At 55.4% G+C, this 21,493-nt stretch overlaps 1 protein-coding gene across 4 annotated transcripts; it reads left to right on the forward strand.

Annotated features, from left to right (window-relative positions):
- Positions 1-606: 606 nt before the first annotated feature.
- KRBA1 (KRAB-A domain containing 1) lies at positions 607-14,543 on the forward strand. Of its 4 annotated transcripts, XM_069461908.1 has the most exons (17): positions 607-655; positions 1,023-1,142; positions 1,791-1,940; positions 2,696-2,851; positions 3,449-3,469; positions 3,691-3,852; positions 4,100-4,273; positions 5,108-5,263; positions 5,526-5,723; positions 6,138-6,311; positions 6,680-6,853; positions 8,810-8,962; positions 9,496-9,678; positions 10,369-10,563; positions 10,644-10,784; positions 12,154-12,264; positions 13,705-14,543. In XM_069461908.1, the coding sequence occupies exons 1-17, from the start codon at positions 622-624 to the stop codon at positions 14,541-14,543; spliced, it is 3,141 nt and encodes a 1,046-aa protein (XP_069318009.1). In that variant the 5' UTR covers positions 607-621. The 4 variants fall into 4 exon arrangements, with proteins under 4 accessions (XP_069318009.1, XP_069318010.1, XP_069318008.1 ...); XM_069461909.1 differs by lacking the exon at positions 3,449-3,469 and having other exon boundaries at positions 3,721-3,852; XM_069461907.1 differs by lacking the exon at positions 3,449-3,469 and having other exon boundaries at positions 607-653; positions 1,066-1,142; positions 3,721-3,852.
- Positions 14,544-21,493: the final 6,950 nt, after the last annotated feature.

Below are 21,493 nucleotides of genomic sequence, written 5' to 3' on the forward strand. Positions count from 1 at the left end.
AGTTCTGGAGGCCAAAAGCCTGAAATCAAGGTGTGGACAGGGCCACGCTCCCTCTGAAGGTTCCAGGGCAGCATCCTATCTGCCTCTTCCAGCTGCTGGTAGCCCCAGGCTTTCCTTGGCTTATGGCTGTATCACTCCAATCTCAGCCTTTGTCTTCACACAGCCGTCTTCTCCCTGGGTGTCTGTCTCTGTGTCTCTTCTTTTCTTATAAGGACACTGGTCATACTGGATTAAGGGACCACCCTACTTACGCTTATGACGTCATCTTAACTAATTACACTTGCAGTGATCATGTTTCCAAATAGGGTCACATGCACAGGTGTGGGGGTTAGGATGGCAGCATGTCTCCTCGGGGCACAGCTCAGCCCCCAGCAGTCTCCGTAGCAGAGTCCTGCCATTCCTGCCCTTGCTGCTCTGCCACTCCCTAGCTTACACCTGGAGACACGGGCAGGGTCACCGAGCAATGGGACTGCTGGGCTGGGCCTCGCTGGGATAGAACCAACCAACCCCCTGAGACTGTGCCCACAGGTGTCCATCACTTTCAAGGACTTGGCTGTGCGGTTCTCAGAGGAGGAGTGGCGGCTCCTGGAGGAGGGGCAGAGGGAGTTCTACCGAGATGTGATGCGGGAGAACTACGAGACACTGGTCTCCGTGGGTAAGGAAGACGGGAGACAGGAGCCAGGGGGAGGGTGGAAGGGAGGCTGGCGTCCAGGACTCCCCAGGCCTTGGTCTTTCCAGCTATGAAATGAACGTGGTTCCAGCTCGGGGTGGGACTGGGGCCTCACTTGATCTTCCATGTTGCTGCCAGTGTCTGTGTACCATAATAGGGTTCTGGGTACAGTTCGGTGGGTGCAAGGTGGCCTCTGAGGTTCTGAGCACCCTGAGGCTGAGGTTGGGTGATCACACAAACTGCACGTAAACACATGCACAGATATGCAGGTGCCTGGGTATCTGCACATGGCCGTGTGGGAGGTGGAGGCTGCTGCATTCACAGTGCAACTGTCTTCTCCTTTCTTTCCCAGGGACAGCTGAGCTGCTTCCCCTCTCTGCTTTCCTGTCACCTACGGAGCCTGGAGGAGCCACGGGCCGAGGGGGCTGCACTACTGAGGGGCCGGAGCCTGCTGGTGGGGGAAGCCCCCAGGGTAAGTCATTGCTGCAGGCTTTGGACATCCCCTCCCACTCATGGGCAGCCCCTAGGCCCGCTCCTCAACCAGCTCTGCCAGCTGTCCCCACCTTGCCACGCCTCCGCACCCCAACCCTCCCTGACTTTGCCCCCTGACCCCTCTGGGCTAGGAGCCTGTTACACAGAAAAGTGCTCAGAGGAAACCTGGGGTCACCCTGGCCCCTGTCCTGCCACCACCCTGAAGCCTTATCCCAAACACCCTTGCAGAGCCAGGCTGCAGCTCCCAGAAGCCATGCCACGATGGTGACATGGTGCAGAGGGTCCAGACTGAGTGAGGCCGGGTGTTTAGGGGCTGCTGGGAAAGGCAGAGGGCCTGGACGGTAGGAGGTGAGCTTGCAGGCGGCCCTCCTTGTCATTGCCCTGGAAGGAAAGGAGACGGGAGCAAGAGAAGTAACGAGTAACAGAGCGAGAAGGAGAGTCCTGTACCCAAGCCCTGTGCCCCTGCCCTGGCTGCGCCTGAGTCCCCTGTGTTTCACAGGACATGGGTCTTTCCTCTGGCTACTCCCCCTGTGGTTGGGGGGATTACGTGAGACGCCGGGTGTGAAACACACAAAAGCATGAGCACGGAGCAGATGCAGGGGTGACAGTCACTGTGGCTTCTCCGCAGGAGGACAGCCCCGGCACAGCCTGCACCTCACCGCCCTGGTGCAGCTGGTGAAGGAGATCCCAGAGTTCCTGTTCGGGGAAGTCAGGGGTGCTATGAACAGCCCTGAGAGTGGGGCAGCCAGCCTGGACAGGGAGAGAGCGAGCCCCGAGGGTAGGTCAAATAGCAGGGCCACCTGTGCAGCGCACACAGCCTACACTCCCCAAGATGAAGTGCAAGTCTAGGGCACCGTGGAGGTGTGTCTGCCTGGCCCTGGCTGGATCCCAGGCACGTGCGGGGAGGCAGAGTCACCCCCAGCTCCTGATGCCCGGCCACGTGCCTGCCTTCTGAGGACGTGGGGCAGAGTCCACGAGAGAGTAGCTCTTGTCTCGTGGTGGTTTCTGTGTGGCTCAGCCACCCCCCGTGGCCCCACCCTCTTGCCTGGGGCTCTGCATGGTAGATGAGGACAGTGCGTTTGTCCCTGTTTTACAGTTGAGGAAGAGAGGTGCCTTGTTGGAGGGGCCAGTGGGGACCAGTTCCTTTCCCAGGCCTGTGTCCTTTCCGCCTCACCAAACTCTTTCCTTTCCCCAGTTTGTGCTCACCTGCTCTCAGCTCAGGTCCCATTTCCCCCCAGAATCTGTCCCCCATAGCCTCACTCAGTTGATGGCAAATGGCCTAGGAAGTGGAGGGCAGGAGGTGGAGGATGGCGCAGGGTAGCTAAGGATGTGGCTTTAGAGCTGCTGCTTCCAATTTTGTCAGGGTACGGCTGTGGCCAGAAACCTGAGTTTCAGAGCTCTGTGATAGGCTGCACAGATTACTGACATCCTGGTCATTGTTAGCAGAACATGGCGAGAAGGACCCAGACCGTGACAATGTCAGGGCATCTTCCTCTCACCGGTCGTTGGTGTCGTCTCCCTCCGGCCCAGCAGCACCTGCAGCAGTGGAGCCGGGTCCTCTCCGAGGCCTGCTCAGCTGCCTTCCCGACGTCCCTGTCGGCCGACCCAGCCTGGCCTCCACGCCCAGCAACAGCTCATGCTGCAGCAGCCCACCCGAAGATGGGGGACAGGGAAGCCCCCTCCCCATCAGTGAGTCGGGGGGACTTGGACCCTGTACCATTTTTCTAGGACTCAGTTTCTTCTGTTACCAAATGGGGACAAAGTTCCCTGGGGAAGAGAACAACATGCTTGGGCTCCGATCTATAGAGCAAAGATAGAGGCGTGATGCTCGGTCCCCGGGGGCCCTCTCACCCAGCCCCGATCACTGAGTTCTGTGCGACACGCTCAGAAAGCCTCGGGTGGTTTCTAACATGCAGGCCCGTTGCTGGATAACATAGCTGTGTGCACCTGGTCTTGTTCTTAGACCTTATCAAAGCAAGCCTAATAGCAGAGGAGGGCAAGAGTAGCCACTAGAATTTCTCTCGAATCTCATTTTATTTTTTAAAAATTCTTGTAAATTTTGCATTTGTGTGAACATCTTTATTAAAAATATTTTTATTAAAATATTTTGAATTAATATGGAATAAAATTGGCACTCCTAAAAAATATGCCCCGTTTAGCTGTGGTTACAGATGCCATTTGGCACATTTGCTCTGGGGTCCCACGTGCCCTGGTTTGAGAAGCACGAGCGTAAGATCGTGGCTTACATGTTGGGGCTGCCGGCATTGCTTACTGAGCCAGATTCAGAGGCTGGGCTTAGGGCCCGGGGTCCAGGTTATTCAGAGTGAATAGTGTAGGTATTTACAGTTAAACGGGAAGGAAACAGGAAAAGGCCCCCAGCCCTCCTGGAACAAGTCCTCTGGAAGCTGGCCCCACCACGAGTCCGAGTTCCCAGGACTTGGCTGCCTTCTGGGGACCTGGGAGCTGGAGAGGCCCGTTCTCTACCCAGACCAGATCTGGGCCGATCTCCCAGCGTCTAGATGAGGAAGAAACACCTTCCTTGTCTCCTACTGCAACAGCAGCTGCCGACAAACCGTGGCCTACAGGGAAGGCAGGCGCAGGAGCCCCAGGCAGGGAGCCCAGTCCGCCTGCCTGCAGCCCCGGCGGGAGGAAGAGCCACGGAAGACAGGAGAGAGAGACCTCGGGGGCAGGTGAGAGGCTGGCTTTCCTGACGGGGCCTGCCCTGACTGAGAGGGGTGGTGACAGGGAGGCATGTTTCGGTCACGCGAGGAGGTCATCTCGCTCCCCATCTGGGCCTCGTGGCAACCCTACAAGGCAGGCCTTGTCTCTGTTCTCACGGACGGACGGGAATCTCAGCACCCAGAGGCCTGAGTGACTGCTGATGGCCTCCCAGCTGCCCCATGAGGATGACCTCGGCCGCCCTCGTGTGTGCTGCAGGACCCTCTCCTGGGAACAGCCCCTTGCAAGGCCTCATCAACTGTCTGAAAGAAATCCTTGTGCCTGGGCCCCAGCACCCCGGGGCACCCCGGACCACGCTGCCCCCTCTCTCCGGCCTGGACGCGTCGAGGCTGACCAGTGTGGAGCTGGGGCCTGGGAGCCCACCCCAGGAAGGTGAGTCTGGGGATCTGGTCTCTGGAGCCCCGGGGAAGCTTGAGTTGCCTTTCTACAGCTATTCTCTTGCTCCAAAATGTCTCCCTTAGAGGCCATTGCCAATGTGGCTGCTCCTGTGTTGCCGGTGTCGTATTTCTGAAGCCAGGTGGCTCTCTAAGGGCAGCACTCGGTTAGCTAGAAGAAAACTCAGAAACAGACTTTGCCCTGGTTTCCTTTGTGTTCTTTACTGTTCCTGACATGGACTCTGAGGGAGGAGCTGCAGGGCTCAGGTGTCACTGCATCTGGACCCTGGGCGAGATGCTGGTGGGCTTGGGACCTGGGCGGCACGGTGTGCGGGCAAGCACCCGCCTCGGGGTCGGACTCTGAAAGGTCTGACACTTTCGAGCCTCGGTTTCCTCATCTGTGAGGGCGTGACTGTTCCCAGATCACTGGGTCGTAGTGAGCTTAACTGCAACACTGTGCGTATCCTCTGCGTGTGTCTGTATAAAGCTCATCCTCAAAGGTAAGTTCTGCTCAGGACCCAGAGAACTGTCTCCAAGCAGCAGCTCTGTGAGCCCCCTGCCCCGTTTATGCTGAGTGATCCCACGTGTGTGCCTTCAGGGTGACTGTCCTGTCTTCCCTCCTTTTCTCCGTCCAGTGCTGGCAGGTGTGTAGACAGGTATTTTTAACCCGGGCACCAGGAAGACAGTGGCTCATACGAGAAGACCCATGCCCCCAGGTTCCGGCTGTGCCCTTTTAACATCACACGTAGATTGTCCCTATTGTTGTGTGTCATGAATGGCTGACTCCGTTTTCACTGGGCTCAAGGTGAAAATGTGTCCGTTTTTCCCTCAGTGAAGACAGAGGCAGCTTCAGGGGATTGTCCCCTCCAGGGTCTGCTGAACTGTCTGAAGGAGATCCCAGAGGCCCGGGACAGGCATCCCAGCACCTCAGGAGCAGGGGACCCGTGGCTGCAGCAGGATGGAGGGGCCTGGAAGAGGAATTCTGGAGGTAAGGGCCACCCACTAGGCTGGGAGGACCCCCAGACGTTGTCTGTTTCCTTTTCCCGCCCCAGGCAGGGCTGTAGGTGACCCTCCACCATAGACAGGCCCCTGTGTCGGCCTGTCGGGCAGGTAACTGTACCCTCAGCCAGTGACTGCCATGGAGGCAGAGGGGCCTTGGGTGCACCCCCAACCCCATAAAGGCCTCACAGGACCCTCAGGGTGGGTCCAGGGCCTGAGTCCTGGGCTTCCCGGTGGCCTCCTTCCTGCAGGGTCTGGACACCTCCCGACCCCTGCTCCCCGCCCTGGTCCTGGTGCTGGCGGCGTGCTCTCTGTGAAGGTGGAGGAATGTTGGGCCCAGAGCCCTCCAGTGCCAGCATCCTGTCAGCCCAGCAGGCAGACCCTCAGCCCCTCTGCCACTGGAGACACCAGAGGGGTCCCAGGGCCCAGCTGGGGCCCTCGGGCTCAAGGTGAGGCCTGGGTGGTCTTCCCTAGTCTCCTTGGTGGGGATCTCAGTCCCTGACAAGGTTCTGCCAGCCCCAGGGAAGTGGTGCCTGCCACTCTTCCGAAGTAGTGTCCCTTAGCCCACACCCCCAGCCCAGGCCCCACCCCAGGACCTTCATTTTGGGGTGATTCCCGTCGGGGGAAGCTGGCCACTGCTTATATGTGGGTCTCCCCACACCTCCTTTCTTCATTCCTTCTGGGGTAGCCAAGAGCAGATCAGAAGTCCCCCACAGAAGGGTTTCTGCCTGGCAGTCCCCAGAGCCTGGTGCAGGACCTGTCACCCCTGTGGGAAACAGGCCAGGGGCAGCCAGCCAGTGGGCGCCTGATGAGCAGGGCTGGGACATGCAGGAGATGGTGACGGGCGATCTCTCCTGTCCTAGCCGCCAGTGCGTCAAGCTCGCCGCTGGAAGCCCTGGAGGCCTGTCTGAAGGGCATCCCCCCAAGCGGGTTGTTACCTCCCCAGCCACTGGCCACCTCCTGGTCCCAGAGCCCCCATCCAGGAGAGTCCGGGTCCCAGAGGCCTGAGCTGCGGCCCAACAGATCACACAGTGAAGGTAGTCTGTGACCATGGGCATGGGGTGGCATGTGTCCCTATGCATGGCACATGAGGGAGACGCTGAGGGCATGCCAGGGTCATCTTCTTCCCAAGGCCTCCTGAGCTACAGGCCCTTCCCCCAGCCCCTCTCGTATCCCCCCAACAACGGCTCCCAAATGTAGTAAAAAACAGAACCTTCCTGCCCCACTTCCTTCTCTTAGAAGCCTTGTCCTCTCCAGTCACACGGGACTGTGGGCTAACGTGGGTTAAGGTGCTGCAGGACACCGGTGAGCAATCTTTGGGGCAGGGTCTTCTGCCCGCCCACAGCAGGGCCCAGGACCTCCCCAGTGGGCCCTCCGGTGACCCCAACTGTGCTGTTCCCTGCAGGGGCAAGCAGGGAGCAGCCTCTGCCTCTAGGCCTGCAGGGTTGTGTGAGAGAGGGCCCCACCCGGCCCCCGGGCCCCCGGCACACGCCCTCCAGCTTCTCCTCATCCAGCAGCACCGATGGGGACCTGGACTTCGGGAGCCCTGTGGGGAGCCAGGGGCAGCGGCCCGGAAAAGGTGAGCGGGGCCGGCCTGAGTCTAGATGTCCATCTTGGGCAAGGGTGCGAGGGCCCCTCACCCACTGTCGTCTCTGGCCCCACTGAGGCAGGCCACCGTGCCAGTGCTAGGAGCAGAGTTAGGGACACTGAGGCAGGAGCAGATGCAGGACAGGTCTTGGGAGGGGGGTTCATTTTTGTGACTTGACTCAGAAGCGGCAGGACAGTGTCTGAGATCTCTGGAAAAATCTCCTTCTGCATTAAATTCTTCCCATCCCAGCCTGTTATCAAACTGACCTCCAGCTTAGGGGAAAGGTGCCGAGGTTCACATACAAGCAGCTGGAGGAGTGTGCTCAGTGACCTGTGCTCCCCTGCGTCCCTCCAAGGGAATGGTACTGGGGGATCTTGCAGGAGGGGGCAAGCATCCCCTCTTGGCCCTTTTTCCCCTTGCCTGAATAATCTGAGTCCTCTTGGTCTGTCTCATCCCTCTGTGCTTGCCTCTGTGTCCTGGCCACACACATTGTTAGTGTCCAGCCTAGCGCTGCAGCCAGGGCGTGGCCAGGCCTGTGGAGCCCGTGGTGCAGGCCAGCCTGGGTCCCTGGGCCCGCTGGGGTTACCTCCTTGGGTGTGGGGCTTTTCCCCCAAAACGCAACTGACTTTTCTTTGAAATTTTGGTTTTTACTAGGTAATGTGATCACATGGTTTTGTTCAAAAGCTACAACAGGTGGGAAAATGAAGTCTCCCTCCATCCCCTGGCCGGGCCCCCGTCCCCCTCCCCTCCCGCTACGTCTGCCCCTCACACAGACGCAGCACCTGTGCACGTCTCCACCTCGCCTGTGTCCTAGCTGCCATCTTTGACATCTTTCTACATTTTGTCTTGATGCTCGATGGCCACTAGTGCTACTTCATTCTTTTCAAAGCAGCGCGGTGTTCTGTAGCACCCATTTTTCTCATGTGTTCTCATGGATGGACTTCGCTTTCTAAGTAACCCAAACTGCACATTTCACGCTGCCTTTTTGAAGCTTCTAGCCCAGCTCCCTCTGTTGCCCTGGAACTCAGTGAATGTCCTGTGGGGTAAAGCGTATCTGGAGATCCTCTAGTTTCTACTCTGCCCTTCCAGCCCCTCGTGACAGCCAGAAGCACTCACGGTTTCTCTTCTCACCCGGTGCCTGGGCCCAGGATCGTCAGCAGGTGCCCTCAGGAAAGGACTGGCCGGCACTGTCAGCTCACCCAGGCAGGGTGCCTCCTTCTCTAGACTCTCAGTCCATCTAGTTCCTGTCACTTGTACAGCTCCCTGTCATGAGGAATGATTTTTGCAATGTATTTGGCTTTTATTTTTATTTTTTACATATTTTTTTTTGATAGATGGGGTGTCACTATGTTGCCCAGCCTAGTGTTGAACTCCTGGCCTCCAGCGACCTTCCCCTCGGCCTCCCAAAGTGCTGGGATTACAGGCGTGAGCCACCACTGTACCCAGCCTTGTATTTAGTTCTTTCTCAGTAGAAACTGCATGCGTGGTCGCCTGCCATGGCCCACTGCGTCATACCGGAGGCACGGGGGCCCGCAGTGTTGCTTGCTGTCAGTGGTGAAGGAAGCCTTATGCACAGTCTTTAAAGGACGACCTTTGTGCGGGGCAGGTGGCACCATCCCTCACAGTGGTGGCAGCTGGACAGACAGAGGGAGCCCAGACCCACACCTGTAGCCAGTCCCTTCATGACAGCCCCAGGCCTGGCTTCTGTGTGAGTGGCCGGGACAGGTCAGACTTCTTCTGGAGCAGCCTGAGCAGGGCCACCCCAGAGCAGGACTGACAGATGTTTGGGGCCAGGTTTCCATCCGGGGCCCCAAAGTACACAACACGTCACTGCTCTGCACCCCCATCCACGGCCCCCACTGCCTGGACACAGCGGCAAAGGAGAGGCTCTGGGGTCTGCAGAGACCGAGCTCCACCCCCTGGTCTGCAGATGTTTGATCTTCACAGGAAGCCCACCGGGAAGCTCCCCGCTCCAGGGACTAGAGAACTGTCTCAAAGAGATACCTGTGCCCAGGCCACAGCCTGCCTGGCCCTGCTCTTCCGCAGCAGACGGGGGTCTGAGGAAAGCAGAGCCCAGGAACTGGATGGCAGACAAGGAAGGTAAGGCAGTAGCTGCCGCGGGTGCCTGGGAATAAGACAGGGAGCGCCAGACTGCCATGCTGGGCGCTGCCGCCGGCAGGCTCAGATCCTCACCTGAACCGCAGCGATGCTCTGGTGACAGGCCTGGGCGGAGACTTGCAAGAGGCCAGAAAGCCAGGGAGTCTGTTCAGCACACATGAGACTTGCTGGCATCGGTGTGGTGGGTACAACCCAGGACAGGGACGCCCAAGTGCCACCGTCCGCTGGTCCACAGTCCAGGCCTGAGCTGGAGCCTTGTCAGCTGAGTGTCTTCCTCCTGGCCATGTTGGCCCCTACGTGCCTGGTGTCTGGGTACAGCCACTGAGCTACAGGGCTCCCAGGAGCCCATGGGGGGAAGTGGAGAGCTCCCGGGAGCATTTCAGGGCGGGTGCCCCCGCACATGAAGCTTGTGTGCCTGAGAGCCCAGCGGTGGCAGAAATTGTTCCCTGTCCCTTCTTCTGTGCCAACACGAGGCCCTGCGGAGATGACAGGCCTCTTGGCTTCTCATTAAACAGGACTGAGGGGTGAGCCCTGTGTGCCAGCCCGTCTCGGGCAGGGAGGGGGAGAAGTGCCCATCAGGAGCCTCCGTCTGGCCAACTCAGAGACTTTCACCTCCGGCTCTGTCCCCACCTGCCACCAGCGCGGGCTCAGAGACCCTGGGGCCACCAAGCCAGGAGCGTGGAGGTGGCTCCAAGACGGTGAGCTGACGTCTGCCCTCAGTGTCGACGGGCCTGTTGCCCAAACGTCGAGGTGTCTGATGAGGACCCAGATTCCCTTCCCTCCCTGTCCCACTCTCCCTTCCCTGTCCCATATCCCTTCCCCAAAAGACAGAGCCTGGAGCCAGACAGAGGCAGAGGTGTGCCAAAAAGGATGATGAAATGACACAAAGTTCTGACAAGGAGGGTGGCAGGAAGAACACTGTTTTAGTCCATCCATTGGTTTGTCCAGTGGAGACGCTTCCTGGAGTGAAGGGGCCTCCCGCTGTCTCCTGCCACCGCTTAGTTTAACTTCCACAGAATTCCTTGGCGGGTCTGCTGTGGGGCCGGTAGGGTGACTTTGCTGCGCCTGCCTGCTGCTGGGTGGGAGAGGCTGCCAGGCCTTGAAACCCGAAGGCCTGCCTGGAACCTGACTGCTAGTGGCTTCTAGGGACTCGAGACTTCCAGGAAGTTCCTCAGTTGACTTTCCAGAGTGGTTGGGGTCCTGGCCAGGCTCCAGCTTCCCTTCTCTCCACCCTCCATGACCAGAACGAGCTGTTGAGGGTCCCCCAGAGCTCACACTGGGTGTGGGCTAAGCTGAAAGGGGAGCAGTTCTGTGATCCTGGTCACTGAGGCTCAGGTCTCCTCACTGACTCTGGATGAAGACAGAGGGCTCTCTTGTCACTTGCCCAGGTCCAGCCGCTAAGCCCTCCCCGCTGCACTGCCTGGAGAACTCCCTGAGGGGGATCTTGCCCACGAGGCCCTTGCACTTTGCCTGCTTGGCCGGCCCCAGCCCCAGTCCCAGCCCCGGCTCCAGCTCAAGCTTCAGCAGCTCCGAGGGAGAAGACCTGAGGCTGGAGCCCGCGCCCTGGCGGCCACTCCTCCAGGGTAAGCCTGTGCGTGGGGGGACGATGGTGGGCCGCCTCCCAGGACGGGGCACTGCTCTGACACCAGCTTTGTGACGCCAGAGCGGGACCGCCCTCCCAGCTGCAAGTGTCCTGTCCCTCTGTCCCCGTGTCCTGGCGGATCCCCCACTAGCAGCAGCAGCAGCAGCCCTGGTGAAGACCCCAGGAGAACAGAGCCTGCCGGCTGCAGCGGTCTCAGTGCAGGTGAGCAGGGTCTCCTGAGAGGGCGTCTCCCCGAGGGCCGGGAGTCTAGACTGGATTCCCTGAATCCCACCTGTCACTTTGGCTCTCGCCAGAAGATCCTCTCCATTTGCTGTGCTTCCGTTCCCGGTGACGTGAGCTCTGTCCATGAGGGAGGTTGGGGCTCCTGGGGGCTGGGGTGGGGGGCTGAGGGCCAGGGGCTGGCTATGAGGGAATCTGTAGCCGTCCCTTGGTGATACGGCACAGTATATGTACTTACTTCTATATATGTGTCGACATAGATAGATAACGGGTGTATAGATACGATGATAATGTATATTGTTGAACCTTGACAATTAACAAAAAAAGTCTTAAAAGGGAGTTTTCCCCACCTGGGATGACTTACTGCAGGTTGTCCTGTCGGGAAGGCTGGAGACGTGGCCCGCTGTCCCAGGCTGCCTCGCTTCTCCATCGAGCTGTGAGCGGTGTTTGCCCCCAGCAGGGAAAGCGGGAGAGGGGACAGGAGGGAGAGGAGAGGGGCCCTCAGCAGTGCAGAGGAGGAGAGGGAGGCAGGGAGCACCCCGCCTCCTGCTGCTGCTCCACTTGCAGGCCTTGGCCTTGCCCTGTGCAGGTCCTGGGCTGTACCATGTTGCTCAGTGCCCAGTGGGCCCAACAGAAAATGGCAAGAGTGGGTTGGGCGTGGACCACAGGGCCATATCCTTGGAGGAGTCTTGCTGAGGCGGGACCCACAGGTGGGAACGCTCTCCACCTCCCCTCCCCAGCCATCGCCTCTGGACAGAGCCTGAGGCGTGACGCTGGAGCTGCAGAGGACTCTGGAGGAGTCCAGCGCACCCACACCCTGCAGACGGGGCAGGTGCCCCACGCACACACGCCACAGCGGGCCATTCCAACAGAGTGAGGCACTCTCACAGGCCAAGTGTGTCCACCCTGCGTGTCATTTAATCATTGTTAAAAGTTGAAAGTTTGGGCCAGGCATGGTGGCTCACGCCTGTGATCCTATCACTCTGGGAGGCCAAGGTGGGAGGATCAATTAAGGCCAGGAGTTTGAGACCAGCCTGAGCAAAAGCAAGACCCCATCTCTACTAAAAATAGAAAAATTAGCCGGGCACGGTAGCGCACACCTGTAGTCCCAGCTACTCAAGAGGCTGAGGCAGGAGGATCGCTTGCACCCAGGAGTTGGAGGTTGCAGTGAGCTGTGATAATGCCACTGTACTCTAGCCGGGATGACAGAGTGAGACTCTGTCTCAAAAAAAAAAAAAAAGGAAGTTGAAAGTTTAATACAGTTTTAGGCTCCATCAGAATATCCTCATGTCGGCACGGCTCTGGCCATGCAATGGTATCCCATCCTGAGCGCTCTTTGCTCTCTCTGCAGGGACAGCTGGTGACCCCTGCCCTGCCCCTCCGCTGGAGAGAAGGCCTGGGCCCAGGGTTGGTGAAGCATCCAGGGGCCTGGAGCCGGGACACGGAAGACCCAGAGCTGCAGGTAAACTGGTGGCTTCCCCGTCCCCTCTGCAGGACAGGACCCGGGGGCCTAGCTTGAGGAGACATTCTTCCACGTTCATTATTTGGGTCATGAGTAGGAAAAGTCACCTTTAAGCCACTTCAGGTTGCATCTTTCATTTAGTGTTTTGTTACAGAAATACCTGGGATTTTCATAAAAGCACACAGATATAACTTTTAGAGGCAGCAACTGAGAAGTGTTCCAGAATCCATTTGGGTTTGAGGGGACTTTAGAGAGTAGATGAGGAAACTGAGGCTCAGTACTGTTGAGTGACCTCGCCGAGGCCTTCCAGAGAGGTTTAGCTCCGCATCATACCTCTGCATCTGAGGGCCTGCAATGGAGACATGCAGAAAGGTGTGGCCCGGTGCCCTGGGTCCCTTGGGGACAGCTTCACATCAGGGACTTGATGACCTTTGGCCTGTGGTCAGGTTCCCTCGCTGGCACGGGCTGTTAAGAGTCTGAGCTGGCCCGAGGGGAGGGAGCCTGGGCTCTTCCTCCCTGGAAGCCCCTGGGTGGGATCTCCAGCCCCAGGCTTGGATCCAAGCCTAAAGAACTTAACCAGACAGCGCTTGGATCCTTTGCCCACTCCAGGCTTCACGTTTTCCTCTGTGTGAAGCCCTAGAGGTGCTGAAAAGAGAAGGGCAGAGCCACGGCTAGGGTTGCAGAGAAATGGGCAGGAGCCAGTCTCTGTGCCCAGCCCAGGGCTGAGCAGGTCAGGAACAGCAAGTGCGTGGCCAAGGCTTTCTTGTGAGGTTAGCCTGGGGCTGGGACCATTTCCAAGGGAATTTAGGGTTGAGGATTAGGTGATTTTCTTAAAAGTAACTTAAGACTTAAAATCCTGTGAATCCGTAAGTTCTGAATAGAGAGAGTATGGGCAGCAGGGGTGGGAACCCTTGTGGTCTGCCTATGCCCAAGAGCACGGAGTGCTGAAGTGGCCCCAAGGTCGCCCCATGAAAAACGCCTGTGAGGCCCTTGGCTGGACTGGTCCCCTGGCCTGTCTCCGACGCTGCCATCGCCTTGGCCTCCCCCCGTCTGGGACGGGGGCTCTGGGCCCTTCTCCCTGACTCCTGGGGCAGTGCCAGGTGCTCTGGGGTGTCATTAGGTCCCACTGGCCACACAGGGAACCCACTGATTGTTTTCTTAGAAGATGGGAAGACCACAGCCTTAGGAAAACTTGGTTACCGTGGAAACCCAGTCTGTGGTTGATCTTGCCCATCAGTGTGGGGAACAGCCGGGAGACGTGGCCGATTTTGATGTAATGAGCATTGCCGTCAGTATTCTCAAGGCTGAGTCACCTTCCTTACCTTTAGAAGCCAGGCCGTAGAGGGTCAGGATGCTGAGCACCCTAGTTCAAGGGACCTCTGCGGAGAGAAAGGTCCTTACAATCAAAGAACTCTTACCCAGCCCGTGCTCTGGTTTTAGCCAGGACCCATGGCAGGCTGCTCCCCAGGGGCCTGCCTGAGCCGCCCAGCGCGTCTCCGCCACCGGAGCTGCCCCCTCCAGCAGCTGCGTTTCCCGCTTTGCCAGCTGCCTCCTCGCAGCTGCCGTGCCCCTGCGGGAAGCCACTGCGGCAGGAGCTGCACAGCTTTGGCGCTGCCCTCGCAGAGAAGCTGGACCGGCTGGCCACAGCCCTGGCAGGCCTGGCTCAGGAAGTGGCCACCATGAGGACCCAGGTGAACCGGCTGGGGAGGCGCCCGCAAGGCCCTGGGCCGAAGGGCCAGGCTTCCTGGCCGTGGACCCTGCCCCGGGGACCTCGCTGGGCTAACGGCCCTGGCCACAGACACCTGCCATACTGGAGACAGAAGGGCCCTGCCAGGCCTAAACCAAAGATGCTGCGGGGCCAGGCGGAAGGCTGCAGGGCCAGCGGCTCCCCCGCACTCTCCAGAGGGAAGGTCCGCCTGGTGCCTCCGCTGCCTCCAGACATTACTCTGGCAGAACCTTCTGGGCCCAACCACAGCCCTTCCCAGCAGCGTCTCTCAGCACCCAGCTGCCACGCTGTGCTGACTGTGCACCCTCCCATCGGACACACTGTGGGCCACCAGAGCCCCCTGCCCCGCTTAGTGCCTGCTGCCTTATCCGCCCAGACGGCCTCTCCTCCTGCAGCCGGCACAGACGCAGAGCCGCTGGCTGCAGGAGTGGCACCAGCCGGGATCCCAAACCGGCCCAAGGAGCCAAACAGCCTGTTGGGAGGAGTCCACAGCGCTCTCCAGGAGGAACTCTGGGGTGGTGAACACAGGGACCCGAGGTGGGGGACCCACTAACTGAAGTCCTCATCTGCTCAGCCTGGGTGCAGGAGTGGCCTGCACCCGTCGCGCCAGCTCAGGCCACCCTCTCCCAGGGACATCTCCCTCTCCATCTGCTTCCTGGCCCTTCCCACTGCAGGGGGTCCACCCTTTGCCCTGAACCAGGCCCCCAGGCAGTGTTTGCGTTCCTCAGCCACACTCTGGCATTCTTGGCTCAGGTTCAATCAAACATTGCCTCCCCTTCCCATCCTCCACTGGAGGCGCCTGGGCAGTGGTGTGCGCACCTGTGCGTGCACACCGCACGCGTGCATACCACGTGTGCACAGGGTGCTCCGTGCAGCCGCAGATCGGCCTCGGGAGCCCTCTTCCTAACTACCTGCCGTTCCTGATCCCAGTACTGTGAAGGCTGGTTCCTGTCTTCCCGGAGTAAATATTGGCAGGTTTCATTTGGGGAGAACTCTGCCCTCTGGTCTAAGCTGGATTTACCCATATGGATTCTAAAATTAAAAAAGTGAGTTGCTAAGGAAAGGCCCGTGGTTCTTCTTGGAAGGAGCTCGGTGGGGCCCACTGTGGGACGTGGCCAAGCCAGCTCACCTCACGTCGTCTCCCCGCCCAGACATCCTGGAGACGATCTGGCAATGTGCCCTTAAGGTTGGGGGGAGAAGCCTCAGGAGCGGGATTCCCAGATGGCGCCCTGGGGAAGAGCCTCACACATTGCCTTAGCCTCCCTGCGGCCTCAGGAAGTGCCACTGGGCTGCTGAAACAACAGGCATTTACCGTCTCTCAGTTCTGGAGGCCCGAAGTCCAAGTGCTGTCAGGGTTGGTTCCTCCTGCCAGCTGTGAGGGGGGATCTGTCCCAGGCCTGTCTCCCTGGCTGAAGATGGCTGTCTTCATGTTCACACAGCGTCTGCGCACCTGTCTCCAAATTTCCTCTTTGTGTCAGGACACCAGTCGTGTTGGAATATGGCCCACCCTGATGAGTTCACTTTAAATTGATTCCCTCTCGAAAGACCCCTCTCCAAGTAAGATCTCATTCTGAGGTCCTGGGAGTTAGGACTTGGAGAGGGGCACTGTGTAGCCTGTAGCACACGTAAGGGCTGGGCCATTCTTCCTGGGTTTGTCTTGGGAGATGGCATGACCAGGTGTCACCAGGCCCACTCTGTCCTGGCAACTGGAATGCGCCTGCTCCCAGCCCCCGCTGATGCCTGGCCGTGTGCTGGAACCGGTGTGCCCGCCGTTCTCTCACCGCAAGTCCTCCCTCAGGCACAGCCAACCTGGTGTTCCCACCCGAGTCCCTTATTTAATTTGAGGAGTGCACATGTTGCCTGGGAAGGACTGGCCCTGCCCTCAGGGCCCTGGGGATCCTGGGATGCCAGTACTGTGGCCCAGTGTGTCCCTAAAATCAGGGCCCTGGAGCCACACACGGGGCCTGAGTACCCCTCAGCTGGGTGAAGGACAGGCGGCCTTGCCTGGGGGCTTGGGGAACCAAAGGCTGCCTGTCCCTTGCTGCCCCCATGGAAGGAGCAGGCTGCTGACACAGCGGAGGGGAGGGGGCCAGAGACAGACAGACTGTCAGGAAAGGGGCATTAAGATGTGTTCAGCACCAGGATGGCTGTCTGGAAACTAATATTCATAGGATCATGCAAGTAGGATGCTGTTTAAAATAAGCAGGCTCTTCACTCAGCCATGCTTGAAACTGAAGAACAGAAAAGTTCTAGGCTGTCGCCTCCTGAAGAACTCAGGAAGATGAGTCCAGTGGGGAGCAATGCTGGGCACACTTTAGAGCCAAGAGAAAGGGGTGGGACACAGACTTGCAGAGGAGGTTAAGGAGAGAACCCACCCATCCTGTGTGCTGGCCCTGGCCGCGAGGGGAGGATTCCTGCCCATCCCGCCTGGCTGGCCTCCTGTTCTCTCATTTTGCTTCTCAACCAGGGAAAGGTGGTGCCAGCCCAGTGGGAAGCAGGTCATACTGTGCCTCGGTGTGGCGCACTAAGGTGGTTCTGCTTTGTTGGCTTTACAAACAGCCGTCATGCAAACCCTGTGCAGCAGGCACAAGTGAACAAGTGAGCCCAGCAGCCCTAAGTAACTTGCTCACGGTTGCTTTGAATTGGCAGAGCTGGGAAGAGACCTGGGCTCCCCGTCACATCCTCTCTTCTCCTGGGCACAGCTACTCCCAGCCTTTGCCTGCTGTGACAGACGAGGACATTCGGGACTGAGCCTGGTCTAGTTGGTCTAGATGCAACTGGACTACATAAGAAGTTCAAAACATTTTTAAGAATGTGGAATATAATAAAATGAATGGTGAGAAATTCCATGGTCTGCAGCTGTGTGCCTACTGCAGAAGTAGGTCCCTAGGTCTCTAGGGCCTGTCCACTGCCACAGTTGTTTACTGAAAAGCCTTCTAGAATCAATGATCTGGTGAAAAATCTATATGCAGTTTCAGTCTTCAGTACTGCGTCCATCTCCAACTACTGTATGGGGTTGTTTGAAGGGGAAATGTGGTCACTTTGATGGGAGAAACTGAAAGAGCTTTTTGAACTCAAGGGAGTTCCAGGGGTTGGGGTGAGGGTCAGAGAAGGCTCTGGGCCTGCCTACCACCATCCTAGACGCTGGCCTGGCTGGCCTGGGTGCGATCTTCCCTGTCCGCCAGTGGAGTCCCCAAGAGCAGAAAGTGTGAAGGTCCCACTTCAGAATAGGAAAAGGCCCCGTTATCTCCAGGCCACCCCCAGGGGTCTGATGGTGGGAGGCCGGGATGGGGGGTGAGTGCAGGGCCACGGTTCACTGCTTCCCCAGCGGGACTTGGCACGGTAGACCAGCCTGCCCGGCCTTGTGTCTCTCTCTATTTTGGATGTGGCTCCTAGTAAACAACCCACAACTGGATTTGATTTTGTAATCCATTGTGACAAATTTTGTTCTTTATTTGGAGTCCTTTATCCATTTAAATGTAATATAATTATTGATATATTTAGGCTTGAACATACTATTATGTGCTTTATGTTTGTCCCACCTGTTCTGAGGGGTTTTTTTCTTCTTTTCTGCCTTATTTTGCATTGACAATGTTGTAGGGTTTTGTTTTGTTTTGTTTTTTAATCATTACATTTTCCCCTCTACTAGAGTCAAGATTTTCAAATTTAGGAGATGTGAGCATATCTTTCTCAGAAATTGATAGAACAAATCAAGAAGAATATGAAAGATTTGAATACGCCAGTGAACAAAATTGGCCCGATTGCTGAGCATACGGAATACTGCCCCATCAGACTACTGACTATACATCCTTCCTGAGCATGCACAGAACATTTGCATTTACCATATACTAAGCCCCAGAGCAAGTTTAAACAAATTAAAATGTTGAAATTGTGTGGAGTACATTCTCTGACCATACTTTACCTTTTAAGCTAGAATTAAAAATAACCAGAAATTCTTATATATTCAAAAATGAGAATTATGATGCTAAAATAACCCATTTGCCAATGATGAAATTATAATGGAAATTGGGAATGTTCTGAACTGTAAGAAAGTACACATATCAAAACTTGTAGGATAAAGCCAAATCAGTACTTAGAAATGTACAGGCATAAATGAGTATGTGAAAAAAGAAAAAAAAGACAGAATTCACAAGAGGTTCAAATAGAACAGCAAAGGGAATCCAAAGAGAAGAAAAGGGGCATGTGAAGATAAGAGCAGAAATCACTGCAGCAACATACATACAAAAGAGACAATCAACAAAGCCAAAAGTTGTTTCTTTAATAAAAGTAATAAAATTGACTAGCTTATGGTGAAATTCACCGATGAGAAAAGAAAGCACAACTAGTCTCGGGAATGGAAAAGGTGACATTACTACAGATGCTGCAGGCTATAGGAAGGTGAGGTGATATTATTAGCAGCTTGTTGCCAAAAATTTGAAAATTCAATGTAAGTATAGAGCTCTCACAAGAATACAACCCAAAACAGATTCAAGGTGAGACTCTTGTCTCAAAGAAAAAAAAAAAAAAAGATTCAAGAAATATTAATAGAAAGCCTGTATCATTTTTTTAAAAAATTGCATCGGTGATCAAACATCTTCCCACAAAACAAACTATAGGCTCCAAAGACCTCGCTTGTAAGTTCTACCTTATATTTTAAGAAGAAATTATTTCCATAATACACAGACTATCACAGAGAACAGAAAAATATGGAACACTCTCTGATGCATTTCATGAGACTAACATCACCTTGAAACCAAAAATAGAGGACAGTACAAGAGAAGAAAATCACAGGCTAATCTCAAAAAATGTATTAGTACATAGAAGCAAAATCCTCAACAAAATATGAGCAAACAATCCAGCAATTTATAAAAAGAGTAAAACATCATGACCAAGCTGGGTTTACCTTTGAGATTCAAGAATGGTTTTAACATTTGAAAATCACCAGTGGTAACCCACCACAGTGGTAGATTAAAGGAGGAGAATCATGTGATCATCTCAGTCGCTCCAGAAAGATCATTTGATAAGAGTCAACACCCGTAAACATTCCAAGTAAACTAGATCGGGAAAGGAAATTTCTTATTTGATAAAGATTATCTACCAAAGAAAAGAAAAGCTTATGGCCCATACCATACTTAATGGCGACGGATCGAAGTGTTTCCTCAGAAGAGGACAAAGAAAAGCAGGCCCGCTCTCACGCTGTTACTCTAGCCAGGCAAGGCAGGAAAAAAATATAAGAAATGAAGATGCTAAAGGAAGGGATGAAAGAGTCGTTACTCCGTGATATGACTCTTACAGAGGAAAGTGAGAGGAATCTATAAACTGTAAAATGAGTGTTTATGAGTTAACCAGTTAAAAACCAATATGCTAAAACAAATTTGTGTATACCACCAACCAGCAGTTAGAAAATCAAAATTAATTAAAAATTTTGATTTATAGTAACAAAATACTCAAGAATCTAGGAATAAATCCCCAGAAGGTATATGTGGAGAAAACTATTGAGCACCTTTTATGATTTCCTTCATTCCTGAACCCTCATCGCAGCTCAGGTTCCCTCACGTTGCGAGCCAGCAAGCTGAGGCACAGAGACGCTAAGAAACTTGCTTAAAGGCACACAGCTGGCAGGTGATGGAGGCGTGCTCTGAGCCAGCGTTGTGTGGCTTCAGAGCAAAGAGAGGCTCTAAGACTCGCAGAGCAAGAGTCACACTGAGAGCTGGACCTCCAAATGAGTTTTGTGCAGTCTGAGGCAATGCAGGGGGGAAGAAGAAAACGGATTATTTTAAAAATCACTAACATGCAACGTGTGTTTGTGCGTTACTTTGTTGAATGGGTGCCCTCCCCCAGTTGTAGGGCCTTTGAATGAGGGCAGACGTACACTGTGTCTCTGGCACCAACACTGGGTCGGCTACACAGTCGGGTTCAATAAACGCGTGGAAGCTGAATCATGCATTTATTTGGGTTGAAGACACAGAGAGTGGAAATAATAAGTTCATCAAAATTTCCCAAGTGTTTATTGAACTCTTGGATTCTAATTGAAACTGAGCTGGAACCAATGACACGTCAGGCTCAGCACTGTGCGTCAGTTTCCTCTGTTGACAGGCTGGCCATGCGTCATTACAGGAGATGGAGCATAACCCTGTGGTATCTGTGTCGACCCTGCGTGTCCTCAGACACTCCTCCATCCCCTCCATTTTTCTGGCACGGTGCTAATCTGGACTTGGATCTTTAAGATGATGAAGCACAAGTTCCTAGGGCAACGGTTCTCTTCCCTGAGTGCACATCGGGACCACTTGGGAAAGGTTTGAAAAATCAGGGTCAGGACCCACTTACACAGATTCTAATTCAGATGGTCTGGAGTGGGGCCTGCATTGGTGTCTGTCACTGTCCCGCTGTGTGTGTGTGTAAACTCTTTATTGAGATTTAATAAATATACAGAAAAGTGCACATTCCATTGGTATATTTTTAAGTTTCCAGGAGATTCTAACGTGCAGTCAGTAGCGAGAACCATTCCTGTTGGCAAAACTGTAGAGCGATCGAGGTTTGTCACTAGGGCTTTTCGGCTGTTGCCTTTCAGCCGCCCTCCCTGCGTACACAAGGAACTTCTGCGTCTGCCCTCAGCGGGAAACGTGTCATGCTTATTCCATGTTTGTTCCATTCCAGAGGATTTCAGAGTGCCAGGAGCCCAAGGGCAGTGGCCATAGCCCCAGGTAGAACGGGGAGAGGGACCACAGGCCCCTAAAGACAGGCAGGTTGAGATCTCAGGGCAAGGAGGCCACGCGTGTGTGGCAGCCCCAGATTCCAGGGTCCCGGCTGAGAATCATCACATTGGCCTTTTCCTCCCCTCCCTCCCCACCAATAATGAAACTTACCTGGCTCTGAGACCCAGTCCTTTAGGAAATTCTCAACTAGAGAACTAATTAAATTAGTCATTCTTTGTAGTCTCCATACAAAGGAAAAATTTTGTAATGAATATGTTGTAAATCAAGGTACATTTAGCTACAGTCTTCGATTTCCCTGTGTGTGGTGACTTTTGGGACACCCTGTATTGCCCCCTCTCAGGGAATATTTGCATTTTACCAGAAACTCAATTGACTTTTGTGCTGCTGTGAGCAGAGCAGGAGGCTATTCTTAGTCTGGGATGTGACTCCTCATCCATCAAACCACTCAGACCACTCTGTCTGTCAGGCCTAGGGCGCGGTGGCAGGAACTGATTTCTAGAATTCCTACTTGAGAGCGGAAGAGATGGTGGAAGTCTCCGGTTCCAGAGCCTGGCGCCATCTGCTGGGGAGGAGACGCAATCACTATCAAAGCTGCGAGTGGTATCACAAAGGGGCAGAAAGGAAAGCTGAGGAGCCCTAGAGTCCACCCTTCCTGTTCCTAAACATAACTTTAAGGACCTCTCCAAGGATCCCAGTCTTGTCTTTGAAGCCACCTTCTGTATGTTACTGGATGTGGGATGAACATGTGCCTTGCGGTTGCCAGACTTCTTGTCCCAAGGCAGAGCGT

Source organism: Eulemur rufifrons, chromosome 29 (genome assembly GCF_041146395.1).
Source record: "Eulemur rufifrons isolate Redbay chromosome 29, OSU_ERuf_1, whole genome shotgun sequence".
Classification (NCBI taxonomy): Eukaryota; Metazoa; Chordata; class Mammalia; order Primates; family Lemuridae; genus Eulemur; species Eulemur rufifrons.